Genomic DNA, 18,525 nt, shown 5'->3' on the forward strand with positions numbered 1-18,525 from the left:
TTGTGTTTGTACATTCCAATTGGTACGGACTCGATTCTACATGTATAGTTTTGTGAGAATACAAAATTGTCGAAGTTGACAGTTCTTTGTTTGACCTGCTTGAAGCCCATCTGTGGCTCATTGCTGTTCGATGACGGCAAATTTCGGGGCATGGGCTCCTATCAATCATTCTCCATCTCGCCTGAAAAGGTTCGCTGCTTGCTTCCAGAACTTGGAGTTGCACGTTTTCGATGACAAGACTGACCCCAAATGTTCATATTAATTCCCGGTTCCTTATTCGGCGCTTTGTCAGCACGCCACCGCGTGTTGTCCCTCAAAAATTCAGCAGAGTTGACATCAAGCACAAAGAGTTACGTTCAAGTAGGGTAATTGTCGTCAGGGCGTACGGTAAGTAGCCAAAGTGGGGAAAGAACGTGGGGTGCTCCGGAAGCGAAACGTCAGATCTGATTGAGAAATAGACATTGGTGCGAGATGCTGTCAGGGTGTGGGGGTGCGCGGATGATCGAGTCGGATAGGCCGGGGGAGTTGCGCCTGAAGTTTTGCCCTCGTATATAAACCAGCCACGGGTTCTGGAGCCGTGCTTTTTCTTTTCTCTCTCTCTCGCAAACCACTTCGATTCCAAAGTCCGTTTTAGTTGAGCCTCGCCTTTTCCACGATATTTTACGACTGTACACTATGCCTTTCTATAACCCAAGTACGTCATTTGATTCTCTCTTCAATTCAGTAGTAAAAGTACGGTATACTCAACTTGGACACGTAGACGCTTACTATCGTCATGAAGCAAGTCCACCGCCGAGTCCGCTTCTCGACCCTGGTTTGTGGTATTCATGTTTCCTCCTTTCGAATTCCTGTTTATCATCGTCATATAGTATTGCGCCGCTCTCCTTCACCAGTGAGAAAATACGAGCCGAACCGGCGCAAATCTAGCCTAGCGCCACTCGGACCTTCGGAAGAACTTGTTGAAGAGTACGAAACTTGCCCCGCCGCCGCCCGGGCGTGTTGTCGATTTGTAGAAAACGGTTCAACGCAGATTGACCCATATGAGCTCAAACTCTACAGACGGTATGTTAATATTTTGTCAGGCCAACTATGTTGTATTGTGTTCTATTTCTCACTATGACTCCTCAACTCATAGGCAGATTCCAGGTAGCGATGGTAAAGGCCTTGTGATTGGTAGGCAACGCATGTTCAGCCGTTCGTCATACCTTCCTAATCGAGTTACATACATCAGGTGTGGGAGTCGAGACTCCATCAGGCGAGATCCGTCCGATTACGATAATCGAAAACGACCTTACAAACGAAACGGGCCGGGGTATCTTCTTTACAGGGACAGTGCCATCCGACATGTCCCACTCGTTCGTCGCCTGCCTGCGCAAATCGGCCGATCTACACCCCGTCTACCGACATGTAATATATCTCGACTACTTGAGAATGTTGCAAAACCGAAGCGCGTCCTTGATCTGGGACTGGTGGAAGAGCGGGTTGGATATGGACGGTTTGGACAAAAAGATCGATCAAGGTCAATAGCTGGATTATGGGCGGACACCAAAAATGATATCGGACTGGCATATTGATCCCCCACTCATGTATCATAGCACCACAGGCATTCCATTATTTATGAAGTACTTCGATACCAATGATTTTTCATGTCCCAGCCCATAGTTTTTTTCCATGTGAATCAGATCTGAGAAGAAACAAAGGGACAAATTGAGCGGAAAAAAAGATGCAGCAGTTCCGCGAGCGGACACCACACAGTACAATTGCCACCCGTACAATCTCGCACACAGAGCATTACGGCGGGCATCCAATTTCACGAATTACTCTTTTGACACCATTAACTTTACAGACCGTTCAGAGACACTCAGGAAGCATTTGGCTACCGAACCCAAGCACCAAAACTCGAAAGGAAATACCGACACCAGCCCAGAGATCCAGACCAAGGATTGAACAAGTTGCAGCGAGTCGAGATGGAAACTCAAGACAATTCAGATAGGATCGATGAACCCTGATAGCTAGCAAACCAATGCGACTCGGACATCCCAAATACTCGCTCCTCGTCAATTGAGTTCCGGGACACCCGCGGCACAGTAATAGATCCAGACCTGGACTCCTTCTACAAGGTAAAAGAAGCCATCCATGGTACCAACTAGGTTTCATCCAGGCCCAACGGTGGAGTGAGGTGAAGGGGCTTTTTCTTTGGCTGGTCGTCTTGAGGAATCAATTTCATTTACCGGTTCCCACCGGGCGTGTAAGGCCACGTGATTCGTAATCGACGAATCCCAGGTGAAGGCTTCTTGTATGGATGTTACTTTGTAACAGAAAAAACTAATAATTATCTATTTTAGAGGTTGATGTTTAACACTGTTTTGGAAGGAGTGGGCATATGCGTATGTCTTACTCGCAGAGTTTTAATTTGTACTGCTCGCTGGGAATGTGCTCTAAAGACCACAATTGAGAGTGGTACGAGCAGGAGTTGATATCATCATAAGCATATCCTCTTCCTTAATAGGCGGATCATAGCCTAATCATCCTCATGATGTCATATAAATAAGATGCATAAAGAATAAAAGCATACGGGTACCAAGTAGTTCTGAGAGCAGACCGGTGATAGGAGGGGAACTCGTGCAGCCGCGAAGCAATAAGGGTGGGCGAGGGACACCCCACCGCAAGTGAAGGCCGTGGCTGGGTGATCCAAACTGTGTTCAAGAGCGTAGTGTGGCGGGCATTACGATAGCCGTATAGAATCGAGATCGTGAAGCGGACAAGATGAGGGAATAGAGGGTGAGAGCAGGGTATCAGCAGTATATATACGTATTATCATGGCGACTCGGGCTGACTCTGAGACCAAATCCCCGCTGTGTATTATAGCCGGTATATATACATAATACACTATATTAAACTTGGTGAACTTACATGTTGAACGACTTGTTATATTAAGCATGATCCGTAGATTAATTAACGGAAGTCAGATTTGAGCTGGCGCTATTGCTGATGTTAACGTTTATAGTGAAATATCTCGCTATTGTCGTGGTCAAAATAGTTTGGTTCGAACTCGGTTCGAACTAGGATCGGCTGTAGGCCGCGAATGTGTCAACCTATGCTTCTGTATCGTCACTTTGCAACTCATATGTGTTGGGGTGGCGCCTGTGAAATACCAAAAAACATCAACCGATATTAGACAAGTGAGATTAGGAGAAGATTGGTTTATGCCAGATCGATGAATCTATACCTCAAAGGGCTAGTTGTCCCGGGGATTTCTCTGGGACTAGTGATGTTTAAGAGAAGGATTAAGAAACACCATATCGAGGGGAGTATAAATAGAGTTGGCAGGAAATTCCCTGTCAGTGACCGAATTTCGCAAACTAACAGGTTTTGACTGAATTTTTTCATGTCTGTGAAGCTTGATAAATGCGTCATTTATGAAGCTTCCTCAATGTCTGTGAATGAGTTTGGTTTCTGGTCTATCAAAACAGTTGGGAGCTAGAGCTATTTGTGCTCGATCTTTTAAAGATACCCGAGATCTTGCATTGTATGAAATTGGAATCTGTCAACGTATTTTCAACTCTGTAGCATGATTTCAGCAAAATAGCTTAAGACGAGTTATTTATGACAGCATGATCTCATAGGGAGTGCGCAACAGAACTAATTGATAAAAAAAACAATTGCCCAACATCACAGTTGACAGGCAATAGTATCTGGACTGTTACTTCTTCTTCTTTCCTACCTTGGAAACACTAGACGCCTCTTTGGCTACGGGCTCAATCATCTCTTCAGCTCCGGCATTGGTCACTCCTAAGACCAAAAATATGAAAAGGGGCTTTTTTACGCGAGTTAAACTATAGGGCATACCAGTGAGAGATGAACCATTACCAGTGGCGGCAGTGGCAAAGGTATTAGGAGGCTTGATCACTCTTACTTTGTTCCGAATCACTTTGTACGGAGTCCGACTTTCTACTGTAACCACTATCAACGAACGGTCAGCACTCATGGCAGGTGATTATCACGAGCAATTATGCTTGCGTTTTACATGACAAGCCATGCCACCCATTTTGTTTAGTAGTCAGTCAGGTGAAAGTGATAATGAAGCTTAGGTTGTGGTTGAGTGGATGCTTTCAAGTGATTTGTACAAGAATTTATATCTCACGATTATATCCTCAGGGCTTGCCTCCAAATGCCGCCAAGTGGGGATGGGTGGCTCTAAACTGGAAGACTCATGACTTTAGGTATAGCGGTCTGTTGGTTGCGTAATCTATTGCTCTAAACTATTCTGGAATTGAGGACGGAATTTATATGATTTGCTAAACTTTAAATACAAGGAAGCAAACTAGAAGTTAACTTTTCTTTTTGGAATAGACCAGCTGCTTAAGTGGAGTGTTCTTGATGATTGGTATAGAGTTGAAAGGAAGACATATTTTGTGAGAGATCCTGAGATTGTTCAAGATGTTTGTCAATATTCAAGAATCTAGACTGCAAGCTTCAGTAGGAAATCCAAGTACAATAACATTGGGGCAGTTTAATACTTGATATTTACTCTCCATACCTCTGTTGCTCAGTTTTGTCAAGAGTTGCCCTGGTAGAGTTAACTGGAATTGGAATAACCATGGGTAACTGTCCTAGACATCTGTAAGGACGTCAAGGGCGCAGGCGCTTGTGGCTGTGTGACTAATACAAGTATACTGCTTAAGGCAGCAAGGTTCTACCCTACAACATCTAACTACTATACTACAATGACCAAGGCCTTAAGGGCAATGGCAAGCTACGTATATACGGTGTGTCCTAGACATCTGTAAGGACATCAAGGAGGTGGGCGCTTGCGGCCAGATGTGTCTAAGTAAGAACCGCTTATGGCAGTGAGCAAGCTACCTACAACAACAACCAACTATACTACAATGACCAAGGCCGTAAGGGCAATGGCAAGCTAGGTAATTACAGTGGGGAAGCTGCTTAAGGTGGTATGGATGGTGTGACTTAGTAGTTTACTGGGCAGTAAGGCCCTTGTACAGTGTAAGGATGCAACAAGAGGTAATTGACCTGGGTGTTACCATGGTCAATTGGCCTCCTTATATATTACAGAGATGGACTAATTACAAATACATAATATGCAATACTGTATCAAATAAGAACCCCATTCTGCAGTCAGTCTTACTCATGCATACGTGTCACTGACATGTTGTGATGATGTCATAGGTGGAGGTGGCTACGTGTGCTGGGTAAGCGCGGATGAGGACGTGGCTTGGCGCTTAGTGTATGATATTAGCGCCATGATCACGTGATTGAAAATGTTGTCCAATTACCTTTGTTTAAATCCAAGAAAATGGGAATAAATTCCCTGGTATTGATTGTGTCTACAACACTGCCCCCCCTCTAAGGGCCTTGGCAGCGCCAAGGGCCTTTTCCTTCATTTCCTTTTCGAATTTTTTCAGGATTTTTTCGGCATTTTTGAGGTTCTCCCTTGGTTCCCAGGTGTTCTCCTCTGATCCATAGCCCTTCCATTTAACCCTAAAAAACCACTTTTTGCCCCTTTTTTCCATATCTGTAATCCCTTCTACTTTGTATTCTTCTTCTCCGTCTATGGTAATTGGAGGCAGACGGTTTTCAAAGGTCCTTTTGTCATCCTTTCTCACTTTGGACAGTAACCCAACACAGAAGACGTTGTGTATGCGCATTGACGGTGGAAGTTCAAGCCAATAGGCGCGGTCAGAGATTTTTTCTGACACTTTGAATGGGCCCAGGCGTTGCTCCATTAGCTTGGGACTCAGGGTCTTGAGTTTCACATTTCTGGAGTCAAGCCACACCTCCTCTCCAACCTCAAATTCTACTGGGTTCCCATCTTCTCCAGTTGTCATTTGTCTCTTTGATTGCCGGAGTGCCACCTCAATTTCTTTCCACTGTTCCTCCATTGTTTGAGCTAGTGTGTTGGCCTCCGGTACGTCTGTGGGGGTGTTCAAAGGGGTTAAAGTTGGTTCCCAACCGTGGAGTGCCTTAAAAGGGGATTTTCCTGTGGCACTATGCACCGCATTGTTGTAGGCAAACTCTGCCATGGGTAACCATTTGACCCAGTCCCTTTGGTTGGTGCTGGAATACGCTTGCAGGAAATGTTCCACTGTGGGATTCTGTCGTACACCACTGTAAGGTGGGTACGCGCTGGTGGAGGCGGGCGCTTGTGGCCGTACTACTACACTTGCTTATGTAATCTAACTGACTAAGGCTATCTACTAACTACTAAGTCGCTTAAGGCAACGACTAACTATCTACTGTTGACGCGGAGGGGCCTGAGGCCTGGAGGTGTGGTAGGTCAGGTAAGGGGGTGAGTGCTACTGATACTACTTAGGGGCCGGCTACTTAGCTGGCTGGCTACCTTCTCTAATGTGTAAGAGGCAAGGTAAAATCGACTTGGGGTCTCCAAGCGATTTTCCTGCTGTATATATAGACAATTCTACTAACTACATGTGGTCTGTGCGTGTGTGAATGGAAGCCTACATGTGAAAAGAGAAGCGTGCTGCGGGCTGCGCAGAAGCGTGGATTTCTCCTAAGCGCCCTTGGCACGGCATCTCGGCGCGGCATCTCGGCATAATAAGCGCCGAGATCACGTGATCGAAAAAGTGAAGATACAGAGTTCGTAAAAAATAGTAAAAATATCAGAAAAATCAGGCAAGTCTGGTGGTATAATTTGGGGGATTGTAACAGATTCACCTGTTCAGTTTGGCCATTGCTCTGAGGGTGATAAGCAGAGGAGAAGTGGGGATCTATGCCTAACTGTTGGTACAGTGCCCTTAGAAACTTGTTGTTGAATACTCTTCCTCAATCAGAGATGGTCTTTTTGGGCATTCCATATTTCTTCCAGACATGCCAAAGGAATAGATCTGCCAGTTCCAGGGCTTTTAACTTTTTGGAACATTCCACCAGTATTACTTATTTGGTGAAACTGTCCACAATGACCAGTATAGAGTTGTAAGCCCCGTCCTTGGGTAGATCAACAATCATGTCATAGGAGATGTGTTGCCAGGGGCGTTTGGGGAGTTCCAGCGGTTGCGGGGGAATGGGCGCATACTTTGGCTTTCTGATTTGTTGGCAAGTTTTGCATGAGTCCACGTGCCAGTATGTATTGGCCCAAATACCCGGCCAATAGTAATTGCGTGAAATCAATTCCAGGGTTTGTTGCCTGCCTGGGTGGCCTGCCAGTGGGCTGTTGTGGAAGATTTGGAGGAGGTCTGTTCTCAGGGAGCCAACATCAGGAACCACAATCCATCCTTGGTAAAAAAGTAGACCTGCTTCCATTTGATAGTCCTTGAAAGCCTGTTTAATGGATGGGGGTGCCTTTGACTTGGTTTGGAGGAACTGTAGGATTTCCTCCAAGGATTCATCTTGGTCCAGGGCTCCCTCAATCTGCCATTGCAGTTCTTTCTTGGGCGTGACTAGGGCTATGTTGGCAAATACAGGGTTGGGAAGCATGGTCTGATTGGCAGGGGGGATGTCTGCGTGGTCTGACGGTTGTGACAGGGTGTCAGGTTTTCTGGACTGTTTTCCTGGTCTGTATATAATCTGGAAATTATAGCTGGCTAGTAGAAGGTGCCAACATGCATGGCAGCGGTTGAAAGTTCTGGATTCCTTCCAGTACTCTAGGTTACGGTGATCTGTAAAAACAGTGACAGGATGTGCTGTTCCTTCCAAGAAGATGCGCCAATATTCAAAGGACCTGATGATTGCCAGAAGCTCCTTGTCATGGGTATTGTAGTTTTGTTCTGCCCCTTTGAATGATTCAGATAGGAAGCCTAGTGGGTGTAGGCGCCCATCTTCCTGTTGTTGGCTGAGAATAGATCCCAATGCTGCTCCCAATGCATCTGTCTCCAGGAAGTAAGGTTTTGAAGGGTCCACGTGACATAGTACCAGTGTGTTGGTGATGGCATCTTTTAATCCTTGGAATGCCTCCTGTTCTTTAGTGTTCCATTGCCAAGGCGTATCCTTTTTGACTAGGTTATGTAGCAGCCTAGCCATGTGGCTGAAATTGGCAACAAATCAACATAGGAAGTTGGCAAATCCCAAGAACAATTGGACTTCTTTGACCTTTGTGGGGACTGGCCATTCCTGTACTGCCTGGATTTTGAGTTTATCCAGGCTGAAGCCCTTGTCCAAGACAATGATCCCCAGATATTCAACAGAAGTAATGTGGAAGGTGCACTTTGAGGCCTTGCAGAATAGCTGGTTTTCCATGAGACGTTGTAAGACTTCACGGACGTGCTGTGTGTGGGATATGTTGTCCTTGGAGTAGATTAAAATGTTGTCAAGGTAGATAATGACGCATACATCTAGTAGGTCCTTAAACAGCTTGTTCATGAAGTGTTGGAAGGCAGCAGGGGCATTGGTTAAGCCAAAGGTCATAACTAGGGACTGGTAAAGGCCGTATTTGGTACAAAACACGGTTTTCCATTCATTGCCTTCCTTAACTTGGACGTTATTGTAACCCCATCTTAGATCTAACTTAGTGAAGACCTTGGCACCCCAGAGCTGGGCCATAAGGTCATCCAGACGGGGTAGCAGGTAAATGTTCTTCTTGGTCCAATTGTTTAGGCAACAATAATCAACTACAAGGCAATGGGAACCATCCTTTTTGGGAACAAACATGACAGGGGAGCTGATGGATGACTTGCTGGGGCGGATTTTCCTGGCCTTGAGTTTGTCCCTAAGCCAATCTTTGAGCATGGCAGATTTGGCGTCAGTCATGCTATACAGGGGATGTCATAAACAGAGGAAAATAGAACTAGCCGGAATTGAACCAGCTTGACCACTAAGCCATAGAGCCCTATTATTCCTCTGCTGAAAACCCATGATTACACCTGCTACCCCCCAAATTTGGGCTTGGGCCAGCATGCAACCACTTGTACTGGTCATGTGACCGTGTCCAGGACAGGGGAGAATTAAGGGGGCCTTCTTCCATAAGTTCTATCCCAATATTGTAGTGCCTATGTGGGGAAAGCTTGTTGAATTCTTCCTCTCCAAATACCTTGGTGTATTGATGGTATTTGGAGGGTACTCCTTCAAGGGGTCTTTTGTTGGCTTCTTCTTCCTCAGCAATGGTTACTTGTTCCAGTGGTGAATGAGGGAGGTTCAGGGTACGCATGTTCCAATCAATTTCTGGATTATCCGAGTCCAACCATTTCAATCCCAATATGGCAGTGTGGGACCCTGTGTTACATATGAGGAAGGTTTTGGTCATTTGCTTGCCATCAAGAGAGAAGGTTAGATTTGCTTTCTTCCAGATTTTGCCGGCCTGGGGGCTTGACCCATCAAGCATAGTTACGGTACGGGGTGTGGGAAGGTCTATTAGGGGGAGGCGTAGTGCCTTGGCAGTGCGTGGATGTAAAAAGGAGGAAGTGGCGCCTGAGTCAATCAGGACTTCTAGTGTATCCGCTTGTTTCTCTGGTTTGATTGGAATTGTGAATAAGGGTCTATTTCTATGGGATTGCAATATATTACAAAATTCCAGAACAGAACCAGAGTCCTTGGGGTCCTTGCGCGCAGCAGCAGGTACCCTTAGCCTTTTCCTGCTTTGGGTCCAGACTCTTTGCCAATTTTGGCGGCTTCCTTTTTGACACCCTCTTCCTTGGGCGTGGCCTTCCAGCCAGTGCGGCATTCCGCAAACTTGTGCCCTGCTCTTCTGCATTTGATGCAGAGGCCTTCAGCCCTGCGGCGGTTTTGCTCTTCCTTGGAGACAAAGTTGGGATTGCTGGATAGGCGTCCTGGTCTGGTGGCCTGTTGGCTGGTACTTGCCCCCCTATTGGGGGTGGTGCTAGAGGTTCCAGGCTTACTACCCTTTGGCAGGTGGCTGGCACGCTCTTTGCGGAGGGTGTTGTCAATGACCAGAGCTGTGTTCTGCAGCTTGAGGAGAGTAGTGGGGCGCCGCTCATGGGTAGCAATGAGTTGGCTGACCTCCCAGTGGAGGCCTTGTGCAAATTGCCTGCAGAGGGCGGCATTGTTCCAATCCAGGTCCATGGCAATAGTCCTGAATTTTGTAATATACTCAGCACAGGTGCCTGTCTGAGTGAGGTGTGTAATTTGCTGCTCTGCAGCCCTTGTGGCATCTGGGTTGCCAAATGCAGCCAAAAACTCCGTCCTGAACTCATCAACCGTTTGAATTAAGGCCCTGTGAGAACCTAGTTGGTCAAGATGAGGGTGAGCCCAGGCCCCTGCTACATCCTTCATATTCATCAACAGGAAGGATAAGGTCTCCTGATCCGTTGGGAACATCCGTTGATTGAGGCGTACCCATGCCAGCATCCTTGTGAGCCACTGGCAGGCTTTGTTCCCTATTTTCCCAGTATAGGCGTTGGGATGATCTACCTTGACCAGGGTTTGATAAGTGGCTACAGGAGCCATTGGTTGAGGGACTTGGGGGGAATGGAGTTGGATAGGCAAAGGTGGAGGGGGAGTATAGCCTTGCAGGGGGACCCAGATGGGGGTTGGTTGTGCAAAGGTAGGGGGAGCTTTGATGGGGTTGGCCCAGGCAACAAGGGGCGCACTAGGCGCTGGAGTAGGGTTGGTTTTGGGTAGGGGCCTGGGCGTGGCCTCAACTGCTGGGGGCTTCCGGTCTTCTGGTGTGTGGGGGCTCCACCCCTAGCCTCAATGCAAGTGAGGGCTTGATCAATTGCTCCCATCCAGTCTTGGGCTTCCTTTGCTGCTTCCTTGGTTTCCTTGAGTTCCCGCTTGAGCCAGATGACTTGGTTTTGCAATCCCAGGATGAGGGAAATTGCCCGTTTGAGGGAGACTTCCCCATAGACCTTGGGTTTGAGGCTTGTTAACTCAACGGCGGTTGCCGGAAGAGTGGGTCCCAACTCTCCTTGATCAAGAGGGGACGCGGGACAAGCGGAGCTCTGGGAATGGGTTGCCATTTCATGAGGATATGAGTGGCCTTGGTGGGAAGCGGTGTGCTGGGAGGCGCAGGAAGAAGCGCAAGAGGGGGTACAGGAGGTAATGATGGGCAAGATAGGGGGGATGGTGCCTTGATCAGGACTTATGGGTTGCTTTATTGTACTTGGCGCTAAGAACTTGCGTCAACCTCCTAGCGTTGGACAGCCCCTTTTGACCAATCAACTGCCATGTGCAGGCGTGATGTGGAATGGGTTTTCTGCAAGCGGGTGGATCTGCTGGCTAGTTCCGCTGACAAAGGGTGCGGTGACCGGTGGTATGCAGACAATTAGAATCTGTCTGCCTTGTAGCAATTTGGTACTAGGTGGGACCAATGCTGGTTTGATTATTAACAGCAAAAGGCAAGTCCAATCACCTGATTTCCCTTGTGCCAGTACAGGGGACCTTCTTGTTTGTTGGATCTGAGTGGGCTGTGCTCTGTGGGCACGGTTTGCAACCAACTTAAGGTTGATTACCTAGTGTCCTAGACGTCTGTAAGGACGTTGAGGAGGTGGGCGCTTGCAGCCGGATGTGTCTAAGTAAGAACCGCTTAAGGTGGTGAGCAAGCTACCTACAACAACAACCAACTATACTACAATGACCAAGGCTGTAAGGGCAATGGCAAGCTAGGTAATTACAGTGGGGAAGCCGCTTAAGGTGGTATGGATGGTGTGACTTAGTAGTTTACTGGGCAGTAAGGCCCTTGTACAGTGTAAGGATGCAACAAGAGGTAATTGACCTGGGTGTTACCATGGTCAATTGGCCTCCTTATATATTACAGAGATGGACTAATTACAAATACATAATATGCAATACTGTATCAAATAAGAACCCCATTCTGCAGTCAGTCTTACTCATGCATACGTGTCACTGACATGTTGTGATGATGTCATAGGTGGAGGTGGCTACGTGTGCTGGGTAAGCGCAGATGAGGACATGGCTTGGCGCTTAGTGTATGATATTAGCGCCATGATCACGTGATTGAAAATGTTGTCCAATTGCCTTTGTTTAAATCCAAGAAAAGGGGAATAAATTCCCTGGTATTGATTGTGTCTACAACACGGTGGATTTGACGCTTGAGGTGCTGTAACTACTTAGTGATCTGGCTATAAGGCCTTGTACAATAATGGAGTGCAACAAGAGGTAATTGACCTGGGTGTTACCATGGTTGGTTGGCCTCCTTATATATTACAAGGGAGAGCTATTTACAAATATACAATATGCAATATCATAACCAATAAGAACCCTGCTCTGCAAGTGGCTTGACTCATGCATACGTGTCACTGATGTGTCATAATGATGTCATCAGGTGGAGGTGGCTATGTGTGTTGAGTAAGCACGGATAGGGACATGGCTTGGCGCTTAGCGTATGATATAAGCACCAAAGTCATGTGATTGAAAATCAAGTCTGATTGCCTTTGTTTAAATTCAAGAAAATGGGAATAAATTCCCTGGTATTGAGTGTGTCTACAACAGTAACCAGTCCTTGCCCAATGGTGGCTTTAGCTGGGGCTCAAATACATTATTTACTGCATTAGCTGGTTAAGAAGTAATAATAAAGTACCCTATGAGAAAATTAATTGATAACAGTCTCAAGTCAATAGCAATTGTCTGGGGGGGGGGGGTTCCATAATTCAGAGGGTCATTCAGGAGTAAATGCCCAACAAGGAGCCACTTAATTCACTTGATTGTAATCAAATAATGGTACATTTATTTAGGCTACCAATGATAGCATTCACAGAAGATAATGGGTTGAAGGTGCAAGCTTTGTGATTCCCATCAAGTGGTTGGTTTATCTGATTACATGCACTTTATTAACATTGTTTTCACAAGCCCTAGGGTCATGTGAGACTTTCTAGCAAGCAAGCCTTATACAACTGGCTTTTGGTCTTTGTTAATGCCAGTTGTCAGACCGCCTTTGAAAACTAGTTTCAGGTCTTTAGTTATTTACAAGGCCCCAAAAGTATCCTTTAATTCTGGACAACTAGACAAACGTCCAGTTGCTGATGCCAAGCTTGGGGAGATACAATACACCAAAGATGTGCAAATCACTATAGGCTATTACAGCATGTTATTGATCCTTGTCCATGCTTATCACCTGAATGCTTGATTATGGACCAAAAGCACTCAAATACAAGGGATTGTTTATTTGTAGGTTTGTGGCAATCCCATAAGTGGGGTAAGTTTGGGCTTAGATTCCCTATCAGATGAGCCAGAGCCCTCAAATAATGACACAAGAGCAAACAATAATAGCAGAGTGTTTTGGTATAGCAGTCTTTAGATCAACAATTAGCTGAAACAGTGAAGCCTTGCCATTAATACCACTTAATGCCTTGAAATATATTCTATCATCTAAGATTCATTTCTGCAAGTCTTTGTTGACACTGACAAAACTCTGGTATATATGTGCTGTTCCAGGATATGTAATAGTATCTCACACTGCAATTTTGGGGACCAAGCACCCCTAATCTTATCCATCATTTGCCACTCAGGTAGTCAGACAATGCTAACAGCCAATAGTGATCAATGATGATACCAAATGGGTGTTCAAATGTAAGGCTTTAGTAGAGCATTGTTGGTGGCCATTATTAAGACCTGCAAGGTCATAATTCAATGTTGGGGGGTGTTGTACACCACTGTAAGGTGGGTACACACTAGGGAAGCAGGCGCTTAAGGCTGTATCTAGTACACAGTAAAAGCTGGCTAAGTAACTAACTAGACTATCTACTGAGTGAACTGCTTAAGGCAGTGACCGCTGAACTATCTATGTTGACAAGGGGGCCTTAGGCCTGGGAGGTGTGATGAGTTAAGTAAGGGGTGAGCGTGTGAATCTACTGGTGGCTGGCTACTTAGCTGGCTTCTGTTATCCTCCTCTGTGAACAAGAGACAAGGTAAAATTGACTTGGGGTCTCCAAGTAATTTTCCTGTTGTATATATAACAAGAGGGCACTATCTACATGGTCTGTGCATGTGAGAGAAAGAAGTGTACATATGAAAAAAGGAAGCATGCTGCAGGCTGCGCAGAAGCATGGATTTCTACTAAGCGCCCTTGGCACAGCATCTAGACATGGCATCTTAGCATAATAAGCGCCAAGATCATGTGATTGAAAAACAAAAGATACAAGGCTTGGAAAAGATACTAAAAATATGAGAAAAATCAGGCAAATCCAGTGGTATATGTTAAGAGGGCATAACAGCCTCCAAGCCAATTTTGCCTTTGAAGATGTCTGTTATGGATATGACATTTCTTCTTTAATCTGTACTTATTTTATTAATTACACTAGTAATCTCACAGTAAATAAATGAGATAAAGATGCGAGCTAAGGTTTTCAAGGTCCCTCTATCCAATAGTGACCTTTACAAAACCTACAAAGCTCAGGAATACCCTTAATATGCGATGCCTTTTGCATACATGCTGTTTTCTCACTCATTTAAATATATATAATTCAGCTGAGTAGATAAACAGTAACAAGTAATATTTCTCTTGTTTGTAGTATTTATTATTCAAGATTCTATCTTGTGGCTACACACAGAGATATTCAGGGTCCCCCCTGTCGCATAGACAAGTGCTCCGGCGCTTAATCAGCCCTTAAGCGCCGACGCACTAAATGCGCCTTTTCTCCATCACCCGGGCATCCCACACTGCCGAATCGCTTGCGCTTAGGTGCGCATGTTTGTGCGCTCCAGAACGCTGGGTCAAACTCCCAAAACGGACAACATTTGGCTGAGTTATGCCCCATTTACTGTAAGTACCCAATGCAGAGGTATCCTACCTTTGGGACTGTTTACTCCAAGGATGAAACACTTAGCCTTGGGACATCTAAGGACCCACACAGGTAAATACTGCCTTGGGGCAAACATTGCCTTGGGGCAAATATTAGGATCTGTTGTTTGTTTACTATGTACCAAAGTATTGGCTCCCTCAAGTGTTTCAGTTGCCACATATACCTCCTGTACCCCCTCTTGGTATCAATCATGTATATACTTGTTTGTGCGCCTTCTCAGGGTATAAAAGGACCCTGTGAAGATGCTTCTAATGCATCCATTTATCCACTCTTATACATTGACATATACACACAAACCTTTAACAGCTTATCTGTGCATTTACTTTAGTGATTGACTCACTGTAAATAGCATAGGAGGTTATTTGGCGCACTAAGACCATAGGCCAGTCCCAACAGACACAGGGTAACCTATTAGTGTACTTACTGCGACCCTGTGCCCCTTGACTGTCACAGTTGTTGAGTTCAACATTGAGTATAGTGCAACAATACTGTAAGGATTGTTGTGATTGAGTGATAGTGTTTCAATCCACCATAACCCCTATATTGTAGATATCTTTACCTACAATATCTCATAAATCCTAGATATATTTTAGGTAAACCCCATAAGTCTTAAGTCTTACTTAAGCATATATAAGTCCTATACTTATTAGGCCAATCCTATAAATCCTGTACATTAGTCAGGTAACCCTCTTACTTAAGGTACTATCCCAGAAACCTTAAGTATACATACCCTTGGTCACTTAGGCTTAAGTAACATTAGTCTGAGGTACTATACATAACCAACCACCTGCACTTGATAGTTGCTAGACTATTTGTTAGGAGTTGTTATTCCTGATAATCTAGCCTATATTGTGCATATATTCTGTGCATATATTCTGATTCTTAATACTAGTTCTTAGTTATTCTCATATACATTTTGTATATAGTAATTCTTTCTTACTCCTGTACTTACACGACTCTTAACAGTGTCTGGGTGGTCCACCTTTACAGTCAAGGGGGCTGGAGGCTACGCCAGGGTGATGACAGGTGCTGGTGGAGGTCCTTGGGGGGCTGAAGCCAGTCCCAAAGGGAAGGAGGAGGAAGGGTATGGGTTGAATAAGGCAAGGTGTCAGAGTCTGACTAATAAAGAATGGGATATATGCCTAAAGAGGCAGTGCTGGCTTTGGGGATAAGCAGAAGACTGAAACCAACACTTTAGAGAGAGAATTTATGTGAAGAGTTGTGTAAGTACAGGAGTAAAGAATGAATTACTATATACAAAATGTATTTGGGAATAACCAAGAACTAGTATTAAGAATCAGAATATATGCACAGAATAGATGCACAAGATAGGCTAAGTTATCAGGAATAACAACTCCTAACACATAGTCTAGCAACTATGAAGTGCAGGTGGTTGGTTATGTATAGTACCTCAGACTAATGTTACTTAAGCCTAAGTGACTAAGGGTATGTATACTTAAGGTCTCTGGGATAGTACCTTAAGTAAGAGGGTTACCTGACTAATGTACAGGATTTATAGGATTGGCCTAATAAGTATAGGACTTATATATGCTTAAGTAAGACTTAAGACTTATGGGGTTTACCTAAAATATATCTAGGATTTATGAGATATTGTAGATAAAGCTATCTACAATATAAGGGGTATGGTGGATTGAAACACTATCACTCAATCACAACAATCCTTACAGTATTGTTGCACTATACTCAAGGTTGAGCTCAACAACTGTCACAGTCAAGGGGCACAGGGTTGCAGTAAGTACACTAATTGTCATAGACACATTTGATACCAGGGATTTTATTCCCAATTTCTTGCTTTTAAACAAAGGCAATTGGACAACTTTCTTAATCACATGACTTTTGCGCTTATATCATATGCTAAGCGCCAAGCCATGTCCCCATCTGCGCTTAATCAGCACACGTAGCCACCTCCACCTATGATGTCATCATGACACATCAGTGATACGTATGCATGAGTAAGGCTGACTGCAGAGCAGGGTTCCTATTGGTCATGGTATTGCACATATTGTATTTGTAAATAGCTTGCCTCTGTAATATATAAGGAGGCCAACCAACCATGGTAACACCCAGGTTGATTACCTCTTGTTGCATCCACTCAGTGTACAAGGGCCATACAGCCCAGTAATTACTTAGCAGACACTTAGATAGCTTTACACCGCCTTAAGCGGCCTTGACACTGTACTTAGATAGCTTGCTGTTGCCTCAAGCAGCCTTGTTGTTGTAGGATAGTTGCTTGTTGCCGTAGCTAGGATCATTGTTGCCTTAAGCAACTTAGTTTCATTTGTAACCCGCGGCCACAAGCGCCATCCCCTCAACGTCTCAACGGACGTCTAGGACACTAGGTAATCAACCTTACATTGGTTGCAAACCGTTCTGTACCACCCACCACTAAGAACCAACCATGAAGAAGAGTACCTGTACTAGCACAACCAAAATCACGTGATTGGGGCCACCTTGCAGGAAAGAATAATCAAAATTCCCCCACCCCCACGTAGCAGGAAATTGCTATAAGGCAGAATACTCCTATTGCCTGCATACCTCAGGTTGCCGCACCCTCTACCTGCAACCTTAGACAGTCAATCCACCCACTTGCAGAACACCTACTCCACATCACACCCGCTCATGGCTGTTGATTGGTTGAAAGGACTGTCCAACGCTAGGTTGGTTGAGACAAAGGTTTAGCATTCAAGTAGAAAAGCGCTCTATAAGTCCTGATATAGGCACACCTGGCTATTAGGCCATCATCTTCCCCCACTTGCCCACCATTACTTCCCAAACCCCCTCTTGTGCTTCCTCCTGCGCCTCTCAGTGTGCTGTTCCCACCAAAGCTGTGTCATGAGCCACACCCCTATTGTGCCCTCTATTCACATACCAGGGCACTCATGGTACACACTACGGCCACCGGAAACACGCATATACTCGCACTTATGCACTCAGAACCCCCAGGTTCCCACAGATAAGAGACTTATGGTTGACATGGCTGGACTTAGTGATATTCTCTAAGTCCAGGTCACATGACCTCCCCCCCTCCAGTCCTTTATCAAATACTATACTAAACTACTACGGATTTGAGGTGGGGGGGGGATGACATAATCTCTTCTATAATAATATATTCAGACCTCGCCCGCGGGCTCCCTTAACATTGGCCCGCGGCTAGGGGGGCGGGGGGAGTGCAACATCCCCCAGCAACTTATATTATTGATATATCACTGTGCATCATATATACTATATATCTTTGACAGTGGATATATATGGTAATAACCCCTCCAGATATGGGTTATGACAAGCTGCTCATTCCTCATAAAATGGCAACCCGCTCCTGGAGCTCCGCTTGTCCTGCATCCCCTCTCATCAAGGAGAGTTGGGACCCACTCTTCTGGCAACCGCTGTTGAGTTATCAAGCCTCAAACCCAAGATCTACAGGGAAGTTTCCCTTGAACAAGCAATCTCCCTCATCTTGGGGTTGCAAAACCAAGTCCTCCGGCTCAAGCGGGAACTCAAGGAGACAAAGGAAGCAACCAAGGAAGCCCAAGACTGGATGGGAGCAGTTGACCAAGCCCTCACTTGCATTGAGGCTAGGGGTGGAGCCCCCACACACCAGAAGACCGGAAGCCCCCGGCAGTTGAGGCCACGCCCAGGCCCATACCCAAAACCAACCCTCTTCCAGCACCTAGCACGCCCCTTATCTCCTGGGCCAACCCCACCAAAACTACCTTTGCACAGCCAACCCCTGTCAGGGCCCCCCTGCAAGTCCATACTCCCCCTCCACCTTTGCCTATCTAACTCCATTCCCCCCAAGTCCCTCAACCAGCGGCTCCTG

The 18,525-nt window shown here is 45.6% G+C and overlaps 7 protein-coding genes across 7 annotated transcripts; 2 read left to right on the forward strand and 5 right to left on the reverse strand.

The window, feature by feature from the left end:
* Positions 1-675: 675 nt before the first annotated feature.
* On the forward strand, positions 676-1,527 carry RhiXN_08171 (uncharacterized protein; the record flags this gene model as incomplete). Its single annotated transcript, XM_043327987.1, has 5 exons — positions 676-694; positions 761-814; positions 870-1,062; positions 1,136-1,173; positions 1,232-1,527. The coding sequence occupies 5 exons, from the start codon at positions 676-678 to the stop codon at positions 1,525-1,527; spliced, it is 600 nt and encodes a 199-aa protein (XP_043183372.1).
* A 2,176-nt stretch (positions 1,528-3,703) lies between these two features.
* Positions 3,704-3,988, reverse strand: RhiXN_08172 (uncharacterized protein; the record flags this gene model as incomplete). The annotated part of the gene is made up of 2 exons (XM_043327988.1): positions 3,704-3,792; positions 3,850-3,988. The coding sequence occupies 2 exons, from the start codon at positions 3,986-3,988 to the stop codon at positions 3,704-3,706; spliced, it is 228 nt and encodes a 75-aa protein (XP_043183373.1).
* A 1,357-nt stretch (positions 3,989-5,345) lies between these two features.
* Positions 5,346-6,041, reverse strand: RhiXN_08173 (uncharacterized protein; the record flags this gene model as incomplete). The annotated part of the gene is made up of 1 exon (XM_043327989.1): positions 5,346-6,041. The coding sequence occupies one exon, from the start codon at positions 6,039-6,041 to the stop codon at positions 5,346-5,348; it is 696 nt and encodes a 231-aa protein (XP_043183374.1).
* An 871-nt stretch (positions 6,042-6,912) lies between these two features.
* RhiXN_08174 (Retrotransposable element Tf2 protein) lies at positions 6,913-7,995 on the reverse strand (the record flags this gene model as incomplete). Its single annotated transcript, XM_043327990.1, has 1 exon — positions 6,913-7,995. One exon carries the CDS (start codon positions 7,993-7,995, stop codon positions 6,913-6,915), a length of 1,083 nt encoding a protein of 360 aa, XP_043183375.1.
* A 21-nt stretch (positions 7,996-8,016) lies between these two features.
* RhiXN_08175 (Retrotransposable element Tf2 protein) lies at positions 8,017-9,292 on the reverse strand (the record flags this gene model as incomplete). Its single annotated transcript, XM_043327991.1, has 2 exons — positions 8,017-8,722; positions 8,877-9,292. The coding sequence occupies 2 exons, from the start codon at positions 9,290-9,292 to the stop codon at positions 8,017-8,019; spliced, it is 1,122 nt and encodes a 373-aa protein (XP_043183376.1).
* Positions 9,293-9,531: 239 nt separating this feature from the next.
* RhiXN_08176 (Retrotransposon-derived protein PEG10) lies at positions 9,532-10,886 on the reverse strand (the record flags this gene model as incomplete). Its single annotated transcript, XM_043327992.1, has 2 exons — positions 9,532-10,516; positions 10,570-10,886. 2 exons carry the CDS (start codon positions 10,884-10,886, stop codon positions 9,532-9,534), a joined length of 1,302 nt encoding a protein of 433 aa, XP_043183377.1.
* A 7,091-nt stretch (positions 10,887-17,977) lies between these two features.
* RhiXN_08177 (uncharacterized protein) lies at positions 17,978-18,488 on the forward strand (the record flags this gene model as incomplete). Its single annotated transcript, XM_043327993.1, has 3 exons — positions 17,978-18,093; positions 18,129-18,252; positions 18,285-18,488. 3 exons carry the CDS (start codon positions 17,978-17,980, stop codon positions 18,486-18,488), a joined length of 444 nt encoding a protein of 147 aa, XP_043183378.1.
* Between the last annotated feature and the right edge of the window lie 37 nt (positions 18,489-18,525).

This window comes from Rhizoctonia solani, chromosome 9 (genome assembly GCF_016906535.1).
Source record: "Rhizoctonia solani chromosome 9, complete sequence".
In the NCBI taxonomy this organism is placed as follows: Eukaryota; Fungi; Basidiomycota; class Agaricomycetes; order Cantharellales; family Ceratobasidiaceae; genus Rhizoctonia; species Rhizoctonia solani.